General features: G+C 39.5%; 1 protein-coding gene across 1 annotated transcript in view; it reads left to right on the forward strand.

Moving 5' to 3' along the window:
* The window catches only part of SCIN (scinderin), an 81,326-nt gene that overhangs the window by 45,060 nt on the left and 16,874 nt on the right, over nt 1–19,392 (forward strand). The window contains exons 5-11 of the mRNA XM_004265541.3: nt 561–653; nt 2,841–2,973; nt 3,376–3,464; nt 4,289–4,504; nt 6,917–7,038; nt 12,831–12,921; nt 18,147–18,317. Of these exons, the coding sequence (XP_004265589.1) occupies nt 561–653; nt 2,841–2,973; nt 3,376–3,464; nt 4,289–4,504; nt 6,917–7,038; nt 12,831–12,921; nt 18,147–18,317 (915 nt within the window). The remainder of the gene's footprint in view (nt 1–560; nt 654–2,840; nt 2,974–3,375; nt 3,465–4,288; nt 4,505–6,916; nt 7,039–12,830; nt 12,922–18,146; nt 18,318–19,392) is intronic.

Genomic DNA, 19,392 nt, shown 5'->3' on the forward strand with positions numbered 1-19,392 from the left:
TTTTGGATTGCATCAGATATGCAAAGAATAAATAAATGCATTCATTTATTCAACATTCATTTATTCTATGCCAGGAAACAAAGCATGGTGTGGTTAATTTACACTTTTGTCTAAATCAATAATGATCATAGTACCCTACCCTCAGATAGTAATTTTGACCAATTCTTTGTGATAATAAATTAATAAAGCCTATAGATTGCTGCTAGAGGCAGAGGTCATGGAAGAAATTCTGTTGTAGAACTGAACGTAGAACTCAAATTTTAATTAATTCCTCCTAGTTTTCAATAATACGGAGACCTACACTTTCAAGTTTGGGATTTCATTTTCTCCTTCACATCACCAGCAAACTCACTGTTTACTAAATGCCATTGATTGATATGACCCATGGTAAAAGGACAATTTAATATGACTGGTGAGACATGTCTGAGCCTGGTCATTTTGATTGCCAATATTTTATAATCTGTGACTTTAGAAATGTAAGCTGTTTTACTTTTTTTTTTTTTAACTTTGCACCATTAATGAGAGGTCTTTATCTTTTATTTGTGTACTTTTTTCCCCAGGTTTTAGGGGAAAAGCCGGAGCTTAGGGATGGAGAAGAGGATGACGACATGATAGCAGACATAACTAACAGGAAAATGGCTAAACTCTACATGGTGGGTTCACTGTTAGGGAGTTCTGTTGTTTTTACTGGACTGGAAGCTGCTGGGGAGGCCTGTACTGGGAGGGACTCTTTGCTACAGATGGCATTTCTCCTCATTGCCCTCAAAGAGAAATGTGTGGGCAGAATCCGTTCTTTGCTCTAGCATAGTTATTTAAATTCCTCTTTCTATTACTTTTAAAATTTTTATTAAAAACAACAAATAATAACTTGCTGTGATTTAAATAAAATTATATATTGTTGCTGTATTAGTTTGCAGCAATCTGTTTTGATACATTACATTCAATAAAATGTTTCCTTCATGAAGTAAAAAAACTTTGTAAGCTTTTACTTATAAAATCTTCATAAGCTATAAAATCATCCCCTTATTTAAAATATCCTGTTTAGCCATCATGAAGGCTTTCTTTGTTATGAGCACAAGGCTATCAAATCAAACCGCTGGAAGGAAACAGGGTAAAAACTGTCCTGGGCGTTGGCAGACTTAGTTCCATGTCAGCTCTGTGGGAAGGACTGCCTGGGTGACCTTGGGCAAGACATGGCCATTCAGGGTCTTAGTTTTCTTATCTGAAAAAAAAAAAAAAGAGAGAGAGAGATTAAATTAGAAGATTACTCAGGTTCCTTCCAACTCCACAATTTTATGATTTTATTGCTGTTGAGGGTAACAAAATCCACAAGATGTACCAGTTGAGGAGACGGTTCAGATGGGATCCTTCAAGCGTTCCCTCCCCTTGTAACTTTCTAAGCATGTGATTTGGAGCAGACCTTAATCTCCCTGCAGAACTGAATAGTTTTCTCATCTCTTACAAGAAGGGGTTATATTTGCTGCTCTTTAAAGGGACCTTCTGGCTCAGACACGCTGTGATTTTAAATGAAGATCAAGTTACTAACTTGTATAGAATAACTTCCTTTTTGTAGAATGGGAGGGGAAGTAGATTCTTTTCCTCCTAGATGACAAAGGAAAACGTGGTTACCACTCCTAAATACTGATAATTTTAATATAAGCCACACAGAAATTGTTATTCTAAAGACTTTGTTGCTGCTTATTTTTTATTACTGTTTCTAAAACCCAATTGCAACAGTTTAACAAATATCTTTTATGTCACATCATCAAATAAAGCTGTTCTGCTTCTTGGACAGCATTATGGGACAAGGGAAATATTTTAAAATGTGAACATGTTAATGCTGAAACAATGCTCCCTCTAGTGGATCTTTAATGTATTGCATACATCTAACTAAAGTTCTTTTGAAAATACTTTAATTTGGGATTGCTGAACAGACCTGGGAAGCAGAGTCACCTAGAGTGATTTCTAAAAATACAGAATTCAAGCCCTACCACAGTGCTGCAAAACCCCACCACTGATCTAGGTAGGGCCCTCAAATCTGCATATTTAACAAGTGCCCAGGTGGATTACCTTGCAGCCTACTAGGCCTTTGAAAAACAATGAATTCTAACTTAGCAAATTTTGTAAGATCCCCTGAAACTTAAAAAAATATATATTCTGTAGTCGTTTACAAACTTCAAGAGTCTAGGTAAGTTTACTTGTGACACAATTTTATTTGTGACAGATGATATTTACTTTGATAATTCACACAAAGTATTTAAATAAATTGAGGTAAATTACAGGCCCCATATTGAAAAAAATCTGTAAGCATAAACTGTAATGTATCAACGCCTTCCTTAGCACAGTGTCTGGCATATGATAGTACTCAGTAAATGTTGAATGAATGAATGTTTAAGCTTCAGCTTTCTGTTTGTGTGCAGTGAGTGTAAGGTTATTACCTATTTAAAAGATTGTTGTATTCATAAAATTCAGAAATAATCTTGTTAAAGTTCATTGTGTGGTGCCTAGTCTATATGAAATCACCACAAACCTTATCCATTATTACTAGCATTATTATTTTCTGTGTTGAAACTTAACTTTTTATTAGTAATACTTTTAACCCCAAAGGACTTTAAAAAAGCCTTTCTAAGGGTATAACTGGGTTCATGGGGTTTTTTGTTTGTTTGTTTTCTTTGAAATAGCTTTGTTGAGATATAATTTACAGATTGTAAAGTTTATCCATTTAAAATGTACAATTCATTGGTTTTTATTACATGTACAGAGTTGTGCAGCCATCACCATGATCAAAGAGCTTAGAACATATTGATCATCCCCAAGCAAGCTCATGGTTTTCATGTTAGGTTTCAGATGCCAGTGGCTCCATGAAATTGAGCATGGTGGCAGAAGAAAACCCCTTCTCCATGGCGATGCTGCTTTCTGAAGAATGCTTCATTTTGGACCACGGTGCTGCAAAACAGATTTTTGTATGGAAAGGTAAAAAATGCCATTGGTATTGTTGACGTACTTCAGATTTATACATTTTTCTTCGGAAAGGTCAATAAAACATCTTTTCTAACTTAAAAAAATCTTACGTTTCTGCGTGATCTGTAAAATGCAGACATCAAACCTATATTTTCTTCCCACCAGCATTATTTACCAGGAATGATGGGGAGAAAGAAAGCCTTTGGGCACTATAAAAAGAATCTTTTTTATACCGAGTGTTCATTACAATATTGTTAAATATATTTAGTATACTAGGAAAATTTTGCTATTCTTTCAGGGTTGTAGTTAAATTCAATTATAATTCTGTTTAGTTTTTGGTGCACAAATATTTCTTAATCATATAATACCTTGCTTCTCTGAAATTCTGTCTCTTTCATATATCTTGCATGTTAGGTAGAGATGCTAATCGCCAGGAGAGAAAGGCTGCCATGAAAACAGCTGAAGAATTCCTAGAAAAAATGCATTATTCTACTAATACTCAGGTATGTGTAGAAATGAACTGGCTAGAAAAAATGTTTTTAAACATGGGAGCTCATGACATCGCCACAAAACTCATGAAAGAATTTGGTTCAAAATAACGTATGCACGGAAGTCATTCTCACGTGTGTGCCATGCTGTATCATGCGTCCCTAGAACTACATCTGTGTGGAGGATGGAATTTTGCAGAAATTGGAGATCAGACCTTCCACGGGACTTTGTGATGAGAATAAGAACACATCCACTTCCTCCATAGCCTTTAAGTCAAGATGATCGACCACAATTGAATTAGCTGAGAGCATTTATCAGTTATTCCTTAGAGCAATTTGTATAGACATGGACTAATGCCCAGAGAATATTTGCCTTCATGGAGATCAACATAGACACTGGATAGTTGCTCTTCTTTTCTGAATTGCTCAGCCTCATCTTTGCTCTTCGTTTTTATGTCCTGGCATAAGTAACACAACGAGATCATTTCTTTCAGGTCACAGACATCTTATGAACCTAGTGTAGGAAAACAGTCAAACTTATTTGACTGTAATGATAGCATACAAAATAACTTTATTCTTCTCTCAAACATCCAGATTCAGTGGCAATTACTTTAGCTGTAAGAAAAAATAAAAGCCAGGTTGCATTGTTTTAGCTTCGTATTTGATAACCTTCCCTTTTGCATTCAATTAAGGATCCCAGCTTCCAAGTTTACATCTGTCATCACAAAAAGCAGGATCATCTTTGCATTTCCTCAGTTTTTTTCTCCACTACTAGATTAATGTTTTTCCTTGGTCTCTTACTTTTCTGTTGATAATTATTATTATTTTTTAAATTTCAGATTCAAGTTCTTCCAGAAGGAGGTGAAACACCAATCTTCAAACAGTTCTTTAAGGACTGGAGAGATAAAGATCAGAGTGATGGCTTTGGGAAAGTATATGTCACAGAAAAAGTGGCTCAAATAAAACAAATTCCATTTGACGCCTCAAAATTACACAGTTCTCCAACAATGGCAGCCCAGCATAATATGGTGGATGATGGTTCCGGCAAAGTGGAGGTATTTACATGTTTTTGTTCATTTGTTTGTCCTTGTCAAGCCCATTTATGGCAAGATATGTGGAAATATAACTTTAGGAAACTACAAACTGTGTAAATTGTGAATTTTTATTATTAATAAAAATGGCTCAAGACTGTATATTAAACCAGGGAGTTTAAAGCTGGAAGAGCTGTTGTCTGGCCTTCAGTCCTAATTTACAGTGTGTGTGCTGAGATTCTAAGAAGTTAGGCGATTTGTGCAAGATCACCTAATTATCACCTTAGAGGCCTCCATGGAACCCAGCCATCTCCATCTTGTTTCCTGGTCCAGAAATGCTCCTGCTCTTGCAACTGGGGTTGTCCAGTGAGGGCGCATTGCTCCAAAAGCACCCACTACATAAGTTTGTCCTTCCCTTGCACCGTAGAGGCATTCACAAAGGCAAATTGGGCATGTGTCATGTGCCAAAATCACAGATATTTTTAGAGCATTCAAATTGAGTTTGTTTGTTATTGCTTTTTTTTTTTTTTTCCCCCGGCACGCGGGCCTCTCACTGTTGTGGCCTCTCCCGTCGCGGAGCACAGGCTCCAGATGTGCAGGCTCAGCCGCCATGGCTCACGGGCCCAGCCGCTCCGCGGCATGTGGGATCCTCCCGGACCGGGGCACGAACCCGTGTCCCCTGCATCAGCAGGCGGACTCTCAACCACTGCGCCACCAGGGAAGCCCAGTTATTGCTATTTTTTGACAAAAATTGTTAAAACCCTCCTAAGAATTCTCCCTAACTAAAATCTCTTGACATTTAATCTGCTGTTGGGTCATCTAATTTAAGGGAAACTGGATAATGTCACTTCCATTCGAGAATACGTTGTTGGCTTTCCACAGTCTTCCTGGGAACGTCCATCCTCAGGTGGGCCTCCCGGACCTCCATGATTGACCCTTGCTCTCTGCACCTCAGCCTTCCACAGCCTTGAGCAATCTTCCCCTCTGCCATCTGGCTAACATTCCCATTCCTCCTTTGTAACTCCGTTAAGTCACAAGCTGCCCCTCTTCCGATAAGCCTTCCCTCCACACTGAAATGACCTTTCTCTGTGCTCAAGCCATAAGTAATATTCTTCATAGAATTTATCATATAAGTACCACAGAATTGTTCATTTACTTACAGGTTTCTCCTCCCAGACCTCTTGTCAGTTCCTTGAGGGAGGGAATTGAATAATTTATCTCTCTATTCCCAGAGCTTATCACAATGCTTGGACCAAAGTATATAGTAAAAAGATTTAAAAGTTTTTTCTCTTTTCAGAGACATGAAGTGTGAATCTAAGCTGTGCAGGAGTTGTGGGAACTGCAAAGGGAGAAGTGCCCCCCCCCCACCGCCCCCGACCCTGATGGCTGTCAGAGGGGTATTAGCTTCTGGGGCTGGGTCTGTCTCCTGCTCAGACATCCTTTTCTGGAGCTCAACACAGCCAGCAGACCCCATGGCAAATGTGGCTCCCAGCACCAAGTGTGTCCCAGCTGCAGTCTCCACGTTAGGGCACAGCATCTCTGAGATGCCCTCCCATGCCATCCCAGGGCTATTAACATCCAGGGCTTTCTCTAGGTTTTTGGGTTTAGCCAGGCCATGCTGCCGTTGTTCCTCTGGGATGGCATGGGAAGGCTGCTCTCTGAAAACTCTGCACTGCTCTTCTGCACTTGCTTATCTCCTTATTTGAAAGCAAAGGGTCCATCCTGAGCCTCCCCAGGACCCAGGCAGGACGGTGCTCGCACACATAGTGCCTGCAGTCTCTCACTCAAGTGTTACTTTCCCGTTTCATTTACAACTCTCATCTCTCCAACTTTTAATCTTTAATTAAAAGTGTCTTTAATCTGTGACGAGGATAAGGAAATAGAAAATAACTGGTTCTGCCTGCTTTTATGTTAATCAGTCTCATGCCTAGATGGTGGCTTTTGAAAATAGAAGTCATGCAATTGGTATTTTTATTATTTGGTCACAATCTGCCACTCTTACCTGGGAAAAGAATAGTCTCATGGCTTAAAACACAGGGAAAAAGACATTCTAAAAAAATTACTTCCAAACTGATGAAAAATTTTATGTACGTTAAGAGATGTATTTCTGAGCGGAATATTTCAGTTTGTTATTCCACTAGAGTGTCATGTTATTTTCGCTAATCGATCAAACAATATGTATTTATTGATCAACAGGCTCAGAACTGAGCTAAGTACTGTGAAGGGTACAAAAGAACTAGAAGCGCTTAAAAAGTCAATAACCAAATTGCCAAATGGATAAAAATTTCTTCCTGTTGCTTAATTTGTAAACTAGTTAGAAAAGTAATTTAAAAGTTGCTTAATGACAGATCTAAACCAAAATGTTTTTTAAACCTCTGAGAAGCATCATTAGATCAAGAAAATTTTGATTTGGGTACACATATTTCATACTTTTAGATTTGGCGTGTGGAAAACCATGGTAGGATCGAAATTGACCGAAACTCGTATGGTGAATTCTACGGTGGTGACTGCTACATCATACTCTACACTTATCCCAGAGGACAGATTATCTACACCTGGTAAGTCTCCCTCTTTCATAAGATCTCAAGTTCCATAGAGGTCACATTTTGCTCCAAAGTTAAATTTCATTAAATTCCATGCAATAGGGGGTAGAATTGTCCTATAAATACGCCAGTGAGGTTTGTATAACATGCAAGTAGTATTCTTTCGATATGATTTTGACTGTATTCTGTAGCTGCTGTCCACAAGCAGGAGGGGTTAGATAAGTGTCATCCTTTCTAATCTAGGAGAAAGGTTTTGATAGCCCAAGGGTAGTGTTCCTTTAGTGGATATACAGTTGAATAACTCATCTCCTATGCAAGCTAACACTCCAACTGGCATCAGGTGCCATGTCTTCTTGTTAAAATTCACAGAGCCCATCTTGATTGGAGCTGCAACATTTCAATGATGCAAATCCTCTAAGGCATGTGTATAATTTATGATTCTATTTCATACTCCAGAGACCTCAAATTGCTGCATCCTTATTCTTTGTCCTCATGAAATTCATAGCAGTAATGAAGAAAAATGCCATTGCATCCATATCTCGTATGGTTTTTGCATAATGACTTGAGTTAATTGAAGGTTAAGTTTACTTAGAGAGAGTCATTGCCAATGCGGAGTGTCCAACCAAGTAAGTGAAGTACACATAGCATGCCGGACTCTTCCAAAGGGACAGGGATTCTGCAACAAATCATGCAATGTGGGATTCTCAAAGTTTTTTTTAAGTGAAATCAGGAAAAGTAGAATATTTCTGAGAAGACTGAGAAAAATAAAAGAATTTTCAAAAAAGATCTTAAAGCTGAGGGCTGTAGGCCAAAGGTGCAAGGGTGAAGCAGGATCCTGCCTTTGCCTACATGGTGATGGCAATCTTCAGGGAACATATTGAACATGTGCAGACTTAGGTGTCTGCTGATACCGTGACATTTCTCTCTGGTGAGCGTCCCACCAGATGACAGAGACATCTGTCCACACAGTGTGACCACTTAACACTTATACTGGCCAGTGCCTTGAGCTTAACCAAGTAAAGGAGATGAGATGATTTTCCCTATCCCATAGTTCTTGGTACCCAAAGGGTGGTCTGTGAACCAAAAGCATGGGCATCACTAGGGAGCTGGTTAGAAAAATGTCAGACCCTCTCTTTGACCCACTAAAGCAGAACCTGCATTTGAACAAGATCTCAGGATGATTCATATGCACTTTAATGATTGACAGGCACTGCCTTAGGCAGTGGTTCCCAACACTAGCTGCACATACTAACCTGGACAGTTTTTCACAAATCCAAACGCCTGGCCCCCACTTTATACCAAATAAAGGTGGTGGTAGGACTCCTGAGATTCTAATGTACACTGTGGCATTAATGAGAACCACTGTGTCCAGGGACATTTCTGACTCCACAGTCACATCATATCCTGTCACAGATGAATGTATTTAGCTATTTAGCTCTATGTTTAAGATGCCATCTTCATAGTAACCATTTATTTGAGCAGCATGTTTGTGCCAGCAAAGTGCTAGATGTTTCCATATATTATCTTTCTTCCTCACAACCAGATTATTTTCAAGTGAAAGGTAAGATAAAAAAGGGAGGAGGATGGGCTTCCCTGGTGGCACAGTGGTTGAGAGTCCGCCTGCCAATGCAGGGGACACGGGTTTGTGCCCCGGTCCGGGAAGACCCCACATGCCGCGGAGTGGCTGGGCCCGTGAGCCATGGCCGCTGAGCCTGCGCGTCCGGAGCCTGTGCTCCGCAACGGGAGAGGCCACAACAGTGAGAGGCCCGCGTACCACAAAAAAAAAAAGGAAGGAGGACTTAGGCAGATTAAGTAATTTAACCCAAGGTCACAGCTCTTGTAACTGGTGAAGCAACATTTCACACCTTGATCTGCAGCTCTCTTTAAGGCCTGTGTGCAGCTATACCTTGGTAGAAGCTGTGTCCTTATTTTGCAATTTCCTTTTCTAAAATTTTAATTCAGAGAAGTGTGTGCAAAGCGTGGCATTTGTAGGGATAAATTTATTGTTCCGAGTCAGCTTTTCTTTTACATTCTGTTTCTTGTTCTTCCTCTTAATTCTTTTTGGTATGTAAAAAATATAATTAATTGTAGCACTCAGATCAAAGAAGAAAGACTAAGTAATTCAAGAGAATGTTTTGAGGAATTAGCAATTTGTAATCCATATCAATAGCTATGTGGATATAACTAAAGCAGATTAAATCAGGTCGTAAATTTTAAACGCAGTAGCTATTCCTTCAATCATACGAAAGTATTCATAGAGCGCTTTCTATGCGCCAAGCACTGAGCTAGATACTAAAGATACAGTGGTGGAAAAAAAAAGCCAAAACGTTGCCCAAGAATTTATACTTTAAAGAGAGAAAGATGGTTATCAGGCATTTCAATGACATATGAAGGGTTTAAGATAAAACCAAGGGCTTCCCTGGTGGCGCAGTGGTTGGGAGTCCGCCTGCCGATGCAGGGGACATGGGTTCGTGCCCCGGTCCGGGAAGATCCCACATGCCGCGGAGCGGCTTGGCCCGTGCGCCATGGACGCTGGGCCTGCGCGTCTGGAGCCTGTGCTCCGCAACGGGAGAGGCCACAACAGTGGGAGGCCCGCACACCGTAAAAAAAAAAAAAAAAAAAAAAAGATAAAACCAAGCTGAGTGATCTTTGGGGAATTAGGGACAGACACTCAAGCTAACTCCTAGGCTATTGGTGAAGGGCTCTTAGAAGCGACATCTAAGTGGGAGCAAAAATGGGAGCGATGAAAGCAAGCAAATAGGGAAGTTTTTCCTAGCAATGCAGGGAAAATCGTGCTCTACTCGGTTAGTAATGATATATGGCTAGAGCAAAGTTAAGGAGCAAAAGATAAAACCAGAGAAATTAGAAGGAGCTAAATAGTGAATGGCCTTGTGACTATCCTGGGGAAGATGAACTTTATTTTCAGGGCATTGGGAGCCAGTCAAAGAGTTCGCACAGGGGAGTGACATGATTGGTTTCCATCTTAGAGAAATTATTCTGGTTAACATCTGAAGAATGGACTGGTGGGAGATTGATGGCAGAGAGGCCATTTGGAATTTGTTGCAATGATCCAACTGAATGATGATATGGCCAGAGTTCAGTGTAAGGGAGGGAAAGGATGAGCAAGTGTGCAAAGTATTAACGAGTTGACATCTGAATGACTGGTTACAGAGAACGGAGAAGATGACTGAGTCAAGGGTGGCCCCAGATTTCTGGTATGTGCACAGGCGGGTAGTGTTTTATTCACTGACATAAGGAACTTAGGAGGAGGACAAGTTTGGTCCTCACTGTAAAGAAATCAAAGAGAAAAACAAGATGAAAATATGTCACATTTTTAATAGTCATGACCTTTGGGCTAGGACTGGGGCTGGGGGAGGGGGTCATTTAGTTTTCTTCTTTCAGTTTGATGTGTTCAAGGTTTCTGTGATGGGAATGTATGACTTTTTGAGATATCAAGAATATAAGTTAGATGCTTGAGTCCTCTTGTGAGTTTTTGTCATTTAATATCATGGATGTTAAATATGTCAGTTTGTTAATATTGTATGGTTTGCAGAACTTCGAAAACTTCCGAAAAGGTAGCAAAGAGGCATTTAGAAAATGCCTCTTGAAGACTAGCTTTCAAATTAAACAGCTTTCCAGTTTATGTGATAATTTCAATGCAGGGACGTAAATAGGTTAAATCCAAGAAGCAGAGTTGAAGGTGACAAACTAGAATTAAATCACTTTGTCTCTTTATTTCTGAAACCACTTATATTCTAAAATGATAGGAGAAAAATAATTTCAGCAGTGATCTTTCTCTGAAATGTCAAGTAGTTGAAAGTGAACAAACTTTGAACAATGGCAATGATGAGTCACTTGAAGCAGTAAATTCCATTTTCATGCAGCATTTATTTTTAATGAGTAACAAGCACCACAGATGTATAAAGAAGAAATCATATCAAAGTAGATTGCTTTTTTTCCCCTTAGGCACAGGATTTCAAAATTAGAGGAGTCCTTGACCTCCTGGGTCATAGATCAATAAAGCAAATTGGTTTGAATCTGTGTGGATGGAAGCATGAGTCACTTTGGCATGAAGAGGAAGAAGGGCTCGAGATGAACAGTGAAATATTTATTAAGAGTGTCAGATGGCAAAAGTTTGGTGAGGGTTTTCAGTTTTGCTGGTTGAAATACTCCAGGAAAAAAAACAGTAAAATGGTGACAAAAGTTTGGTGATGTAGTCTATTAGTTAGTTGAATTTTTTTCCTGCAGAAAAAAAAGGAAATGAAGAAACATCCAAGAAGTTGCAGACGTGAGGAAGGAAGGACAGGCGATAACAGACCCTGGTGTTTCCTCAGCTCTGTGTTACACCCCAGTCGGTGCTCCCAGTGGCTCCCGGAAGTGTTTGCTAGCATGATAAGCTCATGGAAAATTTAGGCTATTAGCCTTAAAAGACTGTATCTTTATGGGTGCCTTTGTTATGAAAAGCATTTTTTATTTTTTTAAACGTATGCCTGACATGAGCATATCTTTCCGTTTTTTTGCACCCCACTGTAGGACATTTTTATATCAATCACTTGACTCTGTTGGCTCAATGAAATATTCTGAGATAAATGAGACGTACTCCCTGAATTCTGTGTTTTGGGGGGTGTGTCTGTGTGTGTTGCCCAGGTTCTGGGTATGGAACAGGTAGCTCACTCTCAAACCTTCAGAAGAAAGGATATAATTAATTTTCAAAATCCAGTTCCAGGATTAGTGTTCTTCTAGTCACACAAAGATAGGAGGAGTGGCTCCAATCAATGCTCAGTGCTTTCACTGGCTTTTCCCTCCCACAAAGTCATCAAACAAGCAGATCTCCCAGAGGTTGCTATATAAGTTAAGCCAGTGATTGGAGTTATAGCCACAAGCTACCCTAGAAAGAGAAGTTGCAAATGAACTGGATGAATTGATTCATTGACTCTTTTTTTTTTTTTGGCTGTGTTGGGTCTTCGTTGCAGTACGTGGGCTTCTCTCTAGTTGCGGTGTGCAGGATTTCTCTCTCTAGTTGTGGCGCACCAGCTCCAGGGCGCATGAGCTCTGTAGATTGTGGCATGCGGGCTCTCTCGTTGAGGCGTGAGCTCAGTAGTTGTAGCGCACGGGCTTAGTTGCCCTGTGGCATGTGGGATCCCACTTCCCCGACCAGGGATCGCACCTGTGTCCCCTGCATTGGAAGGTGGATTCTTTACCACTGGACCACCAGGGAAGACCCGATTCATTGATCTTTATCTGGGTCACTGGTAGTTTAGCTTCTTTTACGGTTTTATTAAAAATTCCTTTAAAGAATTGCTGGAATGACAAAATGGGGCTTCACCATTGCCCACTTCTGATGATTATTTTCTTGATTTTTCTGGGTCCACACATTTGTTACTATGATCACCAAATATTCATGGAAAGATAAAGTACTTCTAATATCCAGCCTAATAGATTTGGCTCATATTCTACTCAAATGGATTATTTTCACTGTGAAGATGGTTTCCCAAAATAGGCACCTCCAACTTGAAATCAGACAGAATTGACTACTTAACGGAGTAATTATGGAACTAAAAATGGACCTATGAAATGGAGATTAAAGATACTTATCATATGTAGTTCTAAACAATACATGGGATAGTTCATGGCTCAATGTTAGTTAAGTACTTTAAAAAAACAATAACTTCTATGGCTTTATCATGTCAAAACAGCTGGTTTCTTCTTGATCTTTCATAATAACTTAAGTTTCTGCTTGAAATGCCTACATTAGAAGATCTTAAAACTTAAATACAAACTAATTTATTTTACTTTGGTTCCACCAGGCAAGGAGCAAATGCCACGAGGGATGAGCTGACGACTTCCGCATTCCTGACCGTTCAGTTGGATAGATCCCTTGGAGGACAGGCTGTGCAGGTTGGGATATTTTTACCCCAAAACTTATACAAGTTAAAGTTTTCTTAGCCCAGTGTCTAGTTAAAACCCTTTTCCCAAGTTGGGATGGGAATTTGACCCTTTCTAAATATTATATTTTTTTCATTTTAGAATTTAAGTATTCCTATTCTCATGCCATACTCGTTCTCTCAGATTCTGGAAAAGAGGGAGCAAACAAAATTTAAAAAACAGAAACAAAAATAAACTATTAACAGATTTAAGAGCCCCAAAGAATCATTCCTTTAGAATCATATCAGATCAATGATAGCCAGTTGCTATTAAAACTGTTCTACCTGAGTTATCACTCCCAGGTGATCACTTTCAAGTTTTCAAATCTTTATAAATGTGTAATGGCTTCTTCAAAGGTAGAAAGTAATTAGAAAAGTAAGTCCAATACTTTAGTACATAAAAACTGAGATGTGGAGAGTGAATTTGGTCTTCCAGCTGTTTTTCTTTCCATCTTGGATTTTAGTTCCTAAATAAAGCAAGTTAGACCTAAATTTAAAGGTGCATATTAACTTTTAAAAAATAAACTAACTGGACTTCCCTGGTGGCGCAGTGGTTGAGAGTCCGCCTGCCAATGCAGGGGACACGGATTCGTACCCAGGTCTGGGAAGATCCCACATGCCGCAGAGCGGCTAGGCCCGTGAGCCACGGCCACTGAGCCTGCGCGTCCGGAGCCTGTGCTCCGCAACGGGAGAGGCCACAACAGTGAGAGGCCCGCGGACCGAAAAAAAAAAAAACCACTAACTTTTTAAATTGTTAATTAACAAATTAACAACATGATTGAATTCTGTAAATGCACTAACTCCCCATGAAGTTCCCTATGAACTATTACATTCATTTCTTTTTTTTGAATTTTATTTTATTTATTTTTTATACAGCATGTTCTTATTACTTACCTATTTTAAATATATTAGTGTATGCATGTCAATCCCAATCTCCCAATTCATCCCACCACCACCACCACCCCTGCTTTCACCCCTTGGTGTCCATATGTTTGTTCACTACATCTGTGTCTCTATTTCTGCCCTGCAAACCAGTTTGTCTGCACCATTTTTCTAGATTCCACATACATGTGTTAATATATGATATTTTTTTATCTCTTTCTGACTTATTTCACTCTGTATGATAGTCTCTAGGTCCATCCATGTCTCTACAAATGACCCAATTTCATTCCTTTTCATGGCTGAGTAATGTTCCATTGTATATATGTACCACATCTTCTTTATCCATTCGTCTCTCGATGGGCACTTAGGTTGCTTCCATGACCTGGCTATTGTAAATAGTGCTGCAGTGAACAGTGGGGTGCATGTGTCTTTTTGCATTATGGTTTTCTCTGGGTATATGCCCAGTAGTGGGATTGCTGGGTCATATGGTAATTCTATTTTTAGTTTTTTAAGGAACCTCCATACTATTCTCCATAGTGGCTGTATCAATTTACATTCCCACCAACAGTGCAAGAGGGTTCCCTTTTCTCCATACCCGCTCCAGCATTTGTTGTTTGTAGATTTTCTGATGATGGCCATTCTAACCAGTGTGAGGTGATACCTCATTGTACTTTTGATTTGCATTTCTCTAATGGTTAGTGATGTTGAGCAGCTTTTCATGTGCCTCTTGGCCATCTGTATGTCTTCTTTGGAGAAATGTCTATTTAGGTCTTCTGCCCATTTTTTGATTGCGTTTTTTTTTTTTTAATATTGAATTGCATGCGCTGTTTATATATTTTAGAGATTAATCCTTTGTTCATTGATTCATTTGCAAATATTTTCTCCCATTCTGAGGGTTGTCTTTTTGTCTTGTTTATAGTTTCCTTTGCTGTGCAAAAGCTTTTAAGTTTCATTAGGTCCCATTTGTTTATTTTTGTTTTGATTTCCATTACTATAGGAGGTGGGTCAAAAAAGATCTTGCTGTGATTTATGTCAAAGAGTGTTCTGCATATGTTTTCCTCTAAGAGTTTTATAGTGTCCGGTCTGACATTTAGGTCTTTAATCCATTTTGAGTTTATTTTTCTGTATGATGTTAGGGAGTGTTCTAATTACATTCTTTAACATGTAGCTGTCCAATTTTCCCAGCACCACTTATTGAAGAGACTGTCTTTTCTCCATTGTATATCCTTGCCTCCTTTGTCATAGATTAGTTGACTATAGGTGCTTGGGTTTATCTTTGGGCTTTCTATCCTGTTCCGTTGATCCATATTTCTGTATTTGTGCCAGAAGCATATTGTCTTGATTACTGTCACTTTGTAGTATAGTCTGAAGTCAGGGAGTCTGATTCCTCCAGCTCCGTTTTTTTCCCACAAGATTGCTTTGGCTATTCGGGGTCTTTTGTGTCTCCATACAAATTTTAAGAATGTTTTGTTCTAGTTCTGTAGAAAATGCCATTGGTAATTTGTAGGGATTGCATTGAATCTGTAGATTGCTTTGGGTAGTATAGTCATTTTCACAATATTGATTCTACCAATCCAAGAACATGGTATATCTCTCCATCTGTTGGTATCATCTTTAATTTCTTTCATCAGTGTCTTATAGTTTTCTGCATACAGGTCTTTTGTCTCCCTTGGTAGTTTTATTCCTAGGTATTTTATTCTTTTTGTTGCACTGGTAAATGGGAGTGTTTCCTTAATTTCTCTTCAGATTTTTCATCATTAGTGTATAGGAATGCAAGAGATTTCTGTGCATTAATTTTGTGTCCTGCTACTTTACCAAATTCATTGATTAGCTCTAGTAGTTTTCTGGTGGCATCTTTAGGATTCTCTATGTATAGTATCATGTCATCTGCAAACAGTGACAGTTTTACTTTTTCTTTTCTAATTTGTATTCCTTTTATTTCTTTTTCTTCTCTGGTTGCCGTGGCTAGGACTTCCAAAACTATGTTGAATAATAGTGGTGAGAGTGGACATCCTTGTCTTGTTCCTGATCTTAGAGGAAATGCTTTCAGTTTTTCACCATTGAGAATGATGTTTGCTGTGGGTTTGTCATATATGGCCTTTATTATGTTGAGGTAAGTTCCCTCTATGCCTACTTTCTGGAGAGTTTTTATCATAAATGGGTGTTCATTTTTGTCAAAAGCTTTTTCTGCATCTATTGAGATGATCATATGTTTTTTATTCTTCAATTTTTTAATGTGGTGTTTCACATTGACTGATTTGCATGTATTGAAGAATCCTTGCATTCCTGGGATAAATCCCACTTGATCATGGTGTACGATCCTTTTAATGTGTTGTTAGATTCTGTTTGCTAGTATTTTGTTGAGGATTTTTGCATCTATGTTCATCAGTGATACTGGCCTGTAGTTTTCTTACTTTGTGACATCTTTGTCTGGTTTTGGTATCAGGGTGATGGAAGCCTCGTAGAATGAGTTTGGGAGTGTTCCTCCCTCTGCTGTATTTTGGAAGAGTTTGAGAAAGTTAGGTGTTAGCTCTTCTCTAAATGTTTGATAGAATTCACCTGTGAAGCCATCTGGTCCTGGGCTTTTGTTTGTTGGAAGATTTTTGATCGCAGTTTCAATTTCATTACTTGTGATTGGTCAGTTCATATTTTCTGTTTCTTCCTGGTTCAGTCTTGGAGGGTTATACCTTTCTAAGAATTTGTCCATTTCTTCCAGGTTATCCATTTTATTGGCATAGAGTTTATATTCATTTCTTGAATGAAATATTTCTAAGAACTGACATCATCTATGTCATTTAGTTGATCTTTCAAGTAGTGATTACCAAATCATGCAAAAACTTTGAGGATAAGGCCCTGTGCCTTATAAATTCTATATTTCACAGTTAAATATTTGATATACCCAATGAATGAATTTCCAGTGTCAGCCAATTGAATCCTAAAATGGCAATGAAATGGTAATGCTTAGTTTCACCACAAGATGGCGGTGGTTTACAACAATGCATAAATAAAGTCCAGAATTGCTGTTTTAAACATTCCTTCGTAGTCTGTATTAACAGTACTGAAAAATTTTCAGTTTACCTTTCTATCTCTTATTTTCATTTCGCAGTGGAGAATGGGCCTTAATCAGTAGCCCTCTTTCTTTCATTTTGGCGCTTGCAGTTTTCTCAATGTTATAGGAAATGCTAAGCCAACGGCAGTTTTAGGAGCTCTTAGCTAACCTCACCCCATGCTTTGGGGTGTGACTCAAAAGACGTTTTAACTTGTTACTCGCTTATTTGAATGTCTACTAGTTGAAAGATATTTGTGGAGTTAGTTACTTTCAGTGCTCCCTAGGCTTCCCTATGATGGTATGTGCATCAGCATTCCCATTCACTTGGCTTCTAGAAAAAGACAGACCAGGGTAGGAGAGATATTTCAACTTTAGCATAGGGCAAATAATTTAAAAAAACAGGAGAGTGACACAAAATTTGAACTCTTTACGTAAATACATGCATCAATAGATTGTGCAAGGGATAGGAAATTCGGATCTGATCCAGTATCTGTTGTTAAACTAATAGGTGAAATTAAATAACTTGCCATTTATTTTCTTCCATTTCCTTATCCTGAAAAGTTCTGATATTGTATTTTAAAAACAGCTTATATTAAGCAAATCTACTAGTACCGTTTCCATAGGTAAGCTAAAAAGTATAAAGTCTATTCTGTTTATTTTTGTCAGTTTTTGATGTTTGGATTGAAATCTTTATTCATCCCCAGATTACGATGATTTTTTTCATCTTACAGTGGTAGGGATGTAAAAAGAATGAGTATGCTTTCGTGTTGTCTTATTTTTGGAAGAATTTGAATGAATGCACATCTCCTAACCTACTGAACGAGATCCAAAACACGTGAGAGACAGGTATACCCCTAAACATCTGGAAAGCTTGGTGCCCTTGTAAAAAAAGAGTAATTTTCATAAAAGACGGCATACATCAGCACTTCGTTGTTTTCCCCCTTTTGGAGATGTAGATGAACAGACTTGAAACTTTGTGCTTTCTGGAAGCAGAAAGTGGTGCAGTGTGGTGCTGTGTCCCCCGAGAAGGTGCTGTGTCTGGAGTAACGAATGGTTCCTAAGTCAGTGAGGAAGCTCTGTTTGATTATCATTAACCTATATTTTCTGTTGATTCATCGTTCCTCCTGCTCTTGACTTTTTATATATTTTTTTTGACTTTTTATATATTTTTAATTTTGTTTTCAAAGAGAAAAATAAGGACGCCTTTGGAAATACGGCCTTCTTTCACTGCACTCTTTATTAATTTCTTTTATCCCCGCCGCCCCCAGATCCGAGTCTCCCAAGGCAAAGAACCTGCTCACCTGCTGAGTTTGTTCAAAGACAAACCTCTCATTATTTACAAGAACGGAACATCAAAGAAAGGAGGTCAGGTGCCGGCCCCCCCTACACGCCTCTTTCAAGTCCGAAGAAACCTGGCATCGATCACCAGAATTGTGGAGGTAACATCATGCATTCAGTAAAACCTGCCCTGCTCATGGGCTTCCCAGTGGACCTGAGCCATCAACAAATACTAGTCTTTAAAAAAATTGGCAAGTAAACCCCCTTCATTTCTATAATTAATCCAGCATTCACCATAAAAAATATTAAAAGCAGGAGAATCAAGTAAAAAGTTAACTTCAGATACCAGGCCTCTCATATTTTTCAACCAGCTTATAACAAAACAAATGAATTTTAAGAATAATGTAACAGATCAAGCGGTCAAAGGCGTGAGGCAGCTTAAGCTCTGTCTTGAAAGGCCTGGGGGAAGATGGATTGAGGGTGATGGTCAGGTGACCACACTAGGAAAATTCAAGAGGGAGGGCCCTCATTTGTACAAGTGTGAGGACCATGGCAAGCAAGCTTCGCCACACTGGGCCGGAACCATAACTCAGCTGTTACGGCCACACAAGCTGTCTCTGACAGCAGCTGTGAAAGAAGTCAAACCCCAGATCACAGTGTCAGACCACAAGACCACCAGGTATGGGCAAGGCCAGCGGGCCCAAGTTTTTAAATGGCTGAGTGCTTCGACTTCAGGGAGGATTCATCACACTTCATAACCCGGTCACCTTAGTCACCGTTGAAACCCAAGTCTCCCAACTCACCCCTAACTGCCCTGCACTCTCTGTATGTCCCCAAACCTGGACCATTTGCCAAGTTGTTCAGCTGAGCCCTTAAAACCAGGTGGGTCACAGCATCCCTCCCCCCTCAACCTGTTCTCTAAGCCACCCCGCCTTCTTGCTCCGTGGCTGTGTTCTGAGGACGCAGATTCCCATACAGCCTTCTCAAGTGGAAGTTGTATTTTCCCCCAGTGCCCGCTGACCAGGGACCGGTGGGGGGGTCCCCTCCTTGCTTGACCCTTGCCCTTTTGACTTCTTCTTATCCGTCTCCTTCCCCCATCCCTCTGTGCTGTCGTCTGCTGAGCTCCCGGTCCAGTCCTTCCCCTCTTATTGTTTGGTGGCTTCAGTCGTTGTCTCACCGTCTCCATCACTTTGGCTCCTCTCATCCAACAGTTGTGTCTTGACTCCACTTCATCTC

The sequence above is a fragment of the Orcinus orca genome, chromosome 9 (assembly GCF_937001465.1).
Source record: "Orcinus orca chromosome 9, mOrcOrc1.1, whole genome shotgun sequence".
Taxonomy (NCBI): Eukaryota; Metazoa; Chordata; class Mammalia; order Artiodactyla; family Delphinidae; genus Orcinus; species Orcinus orca.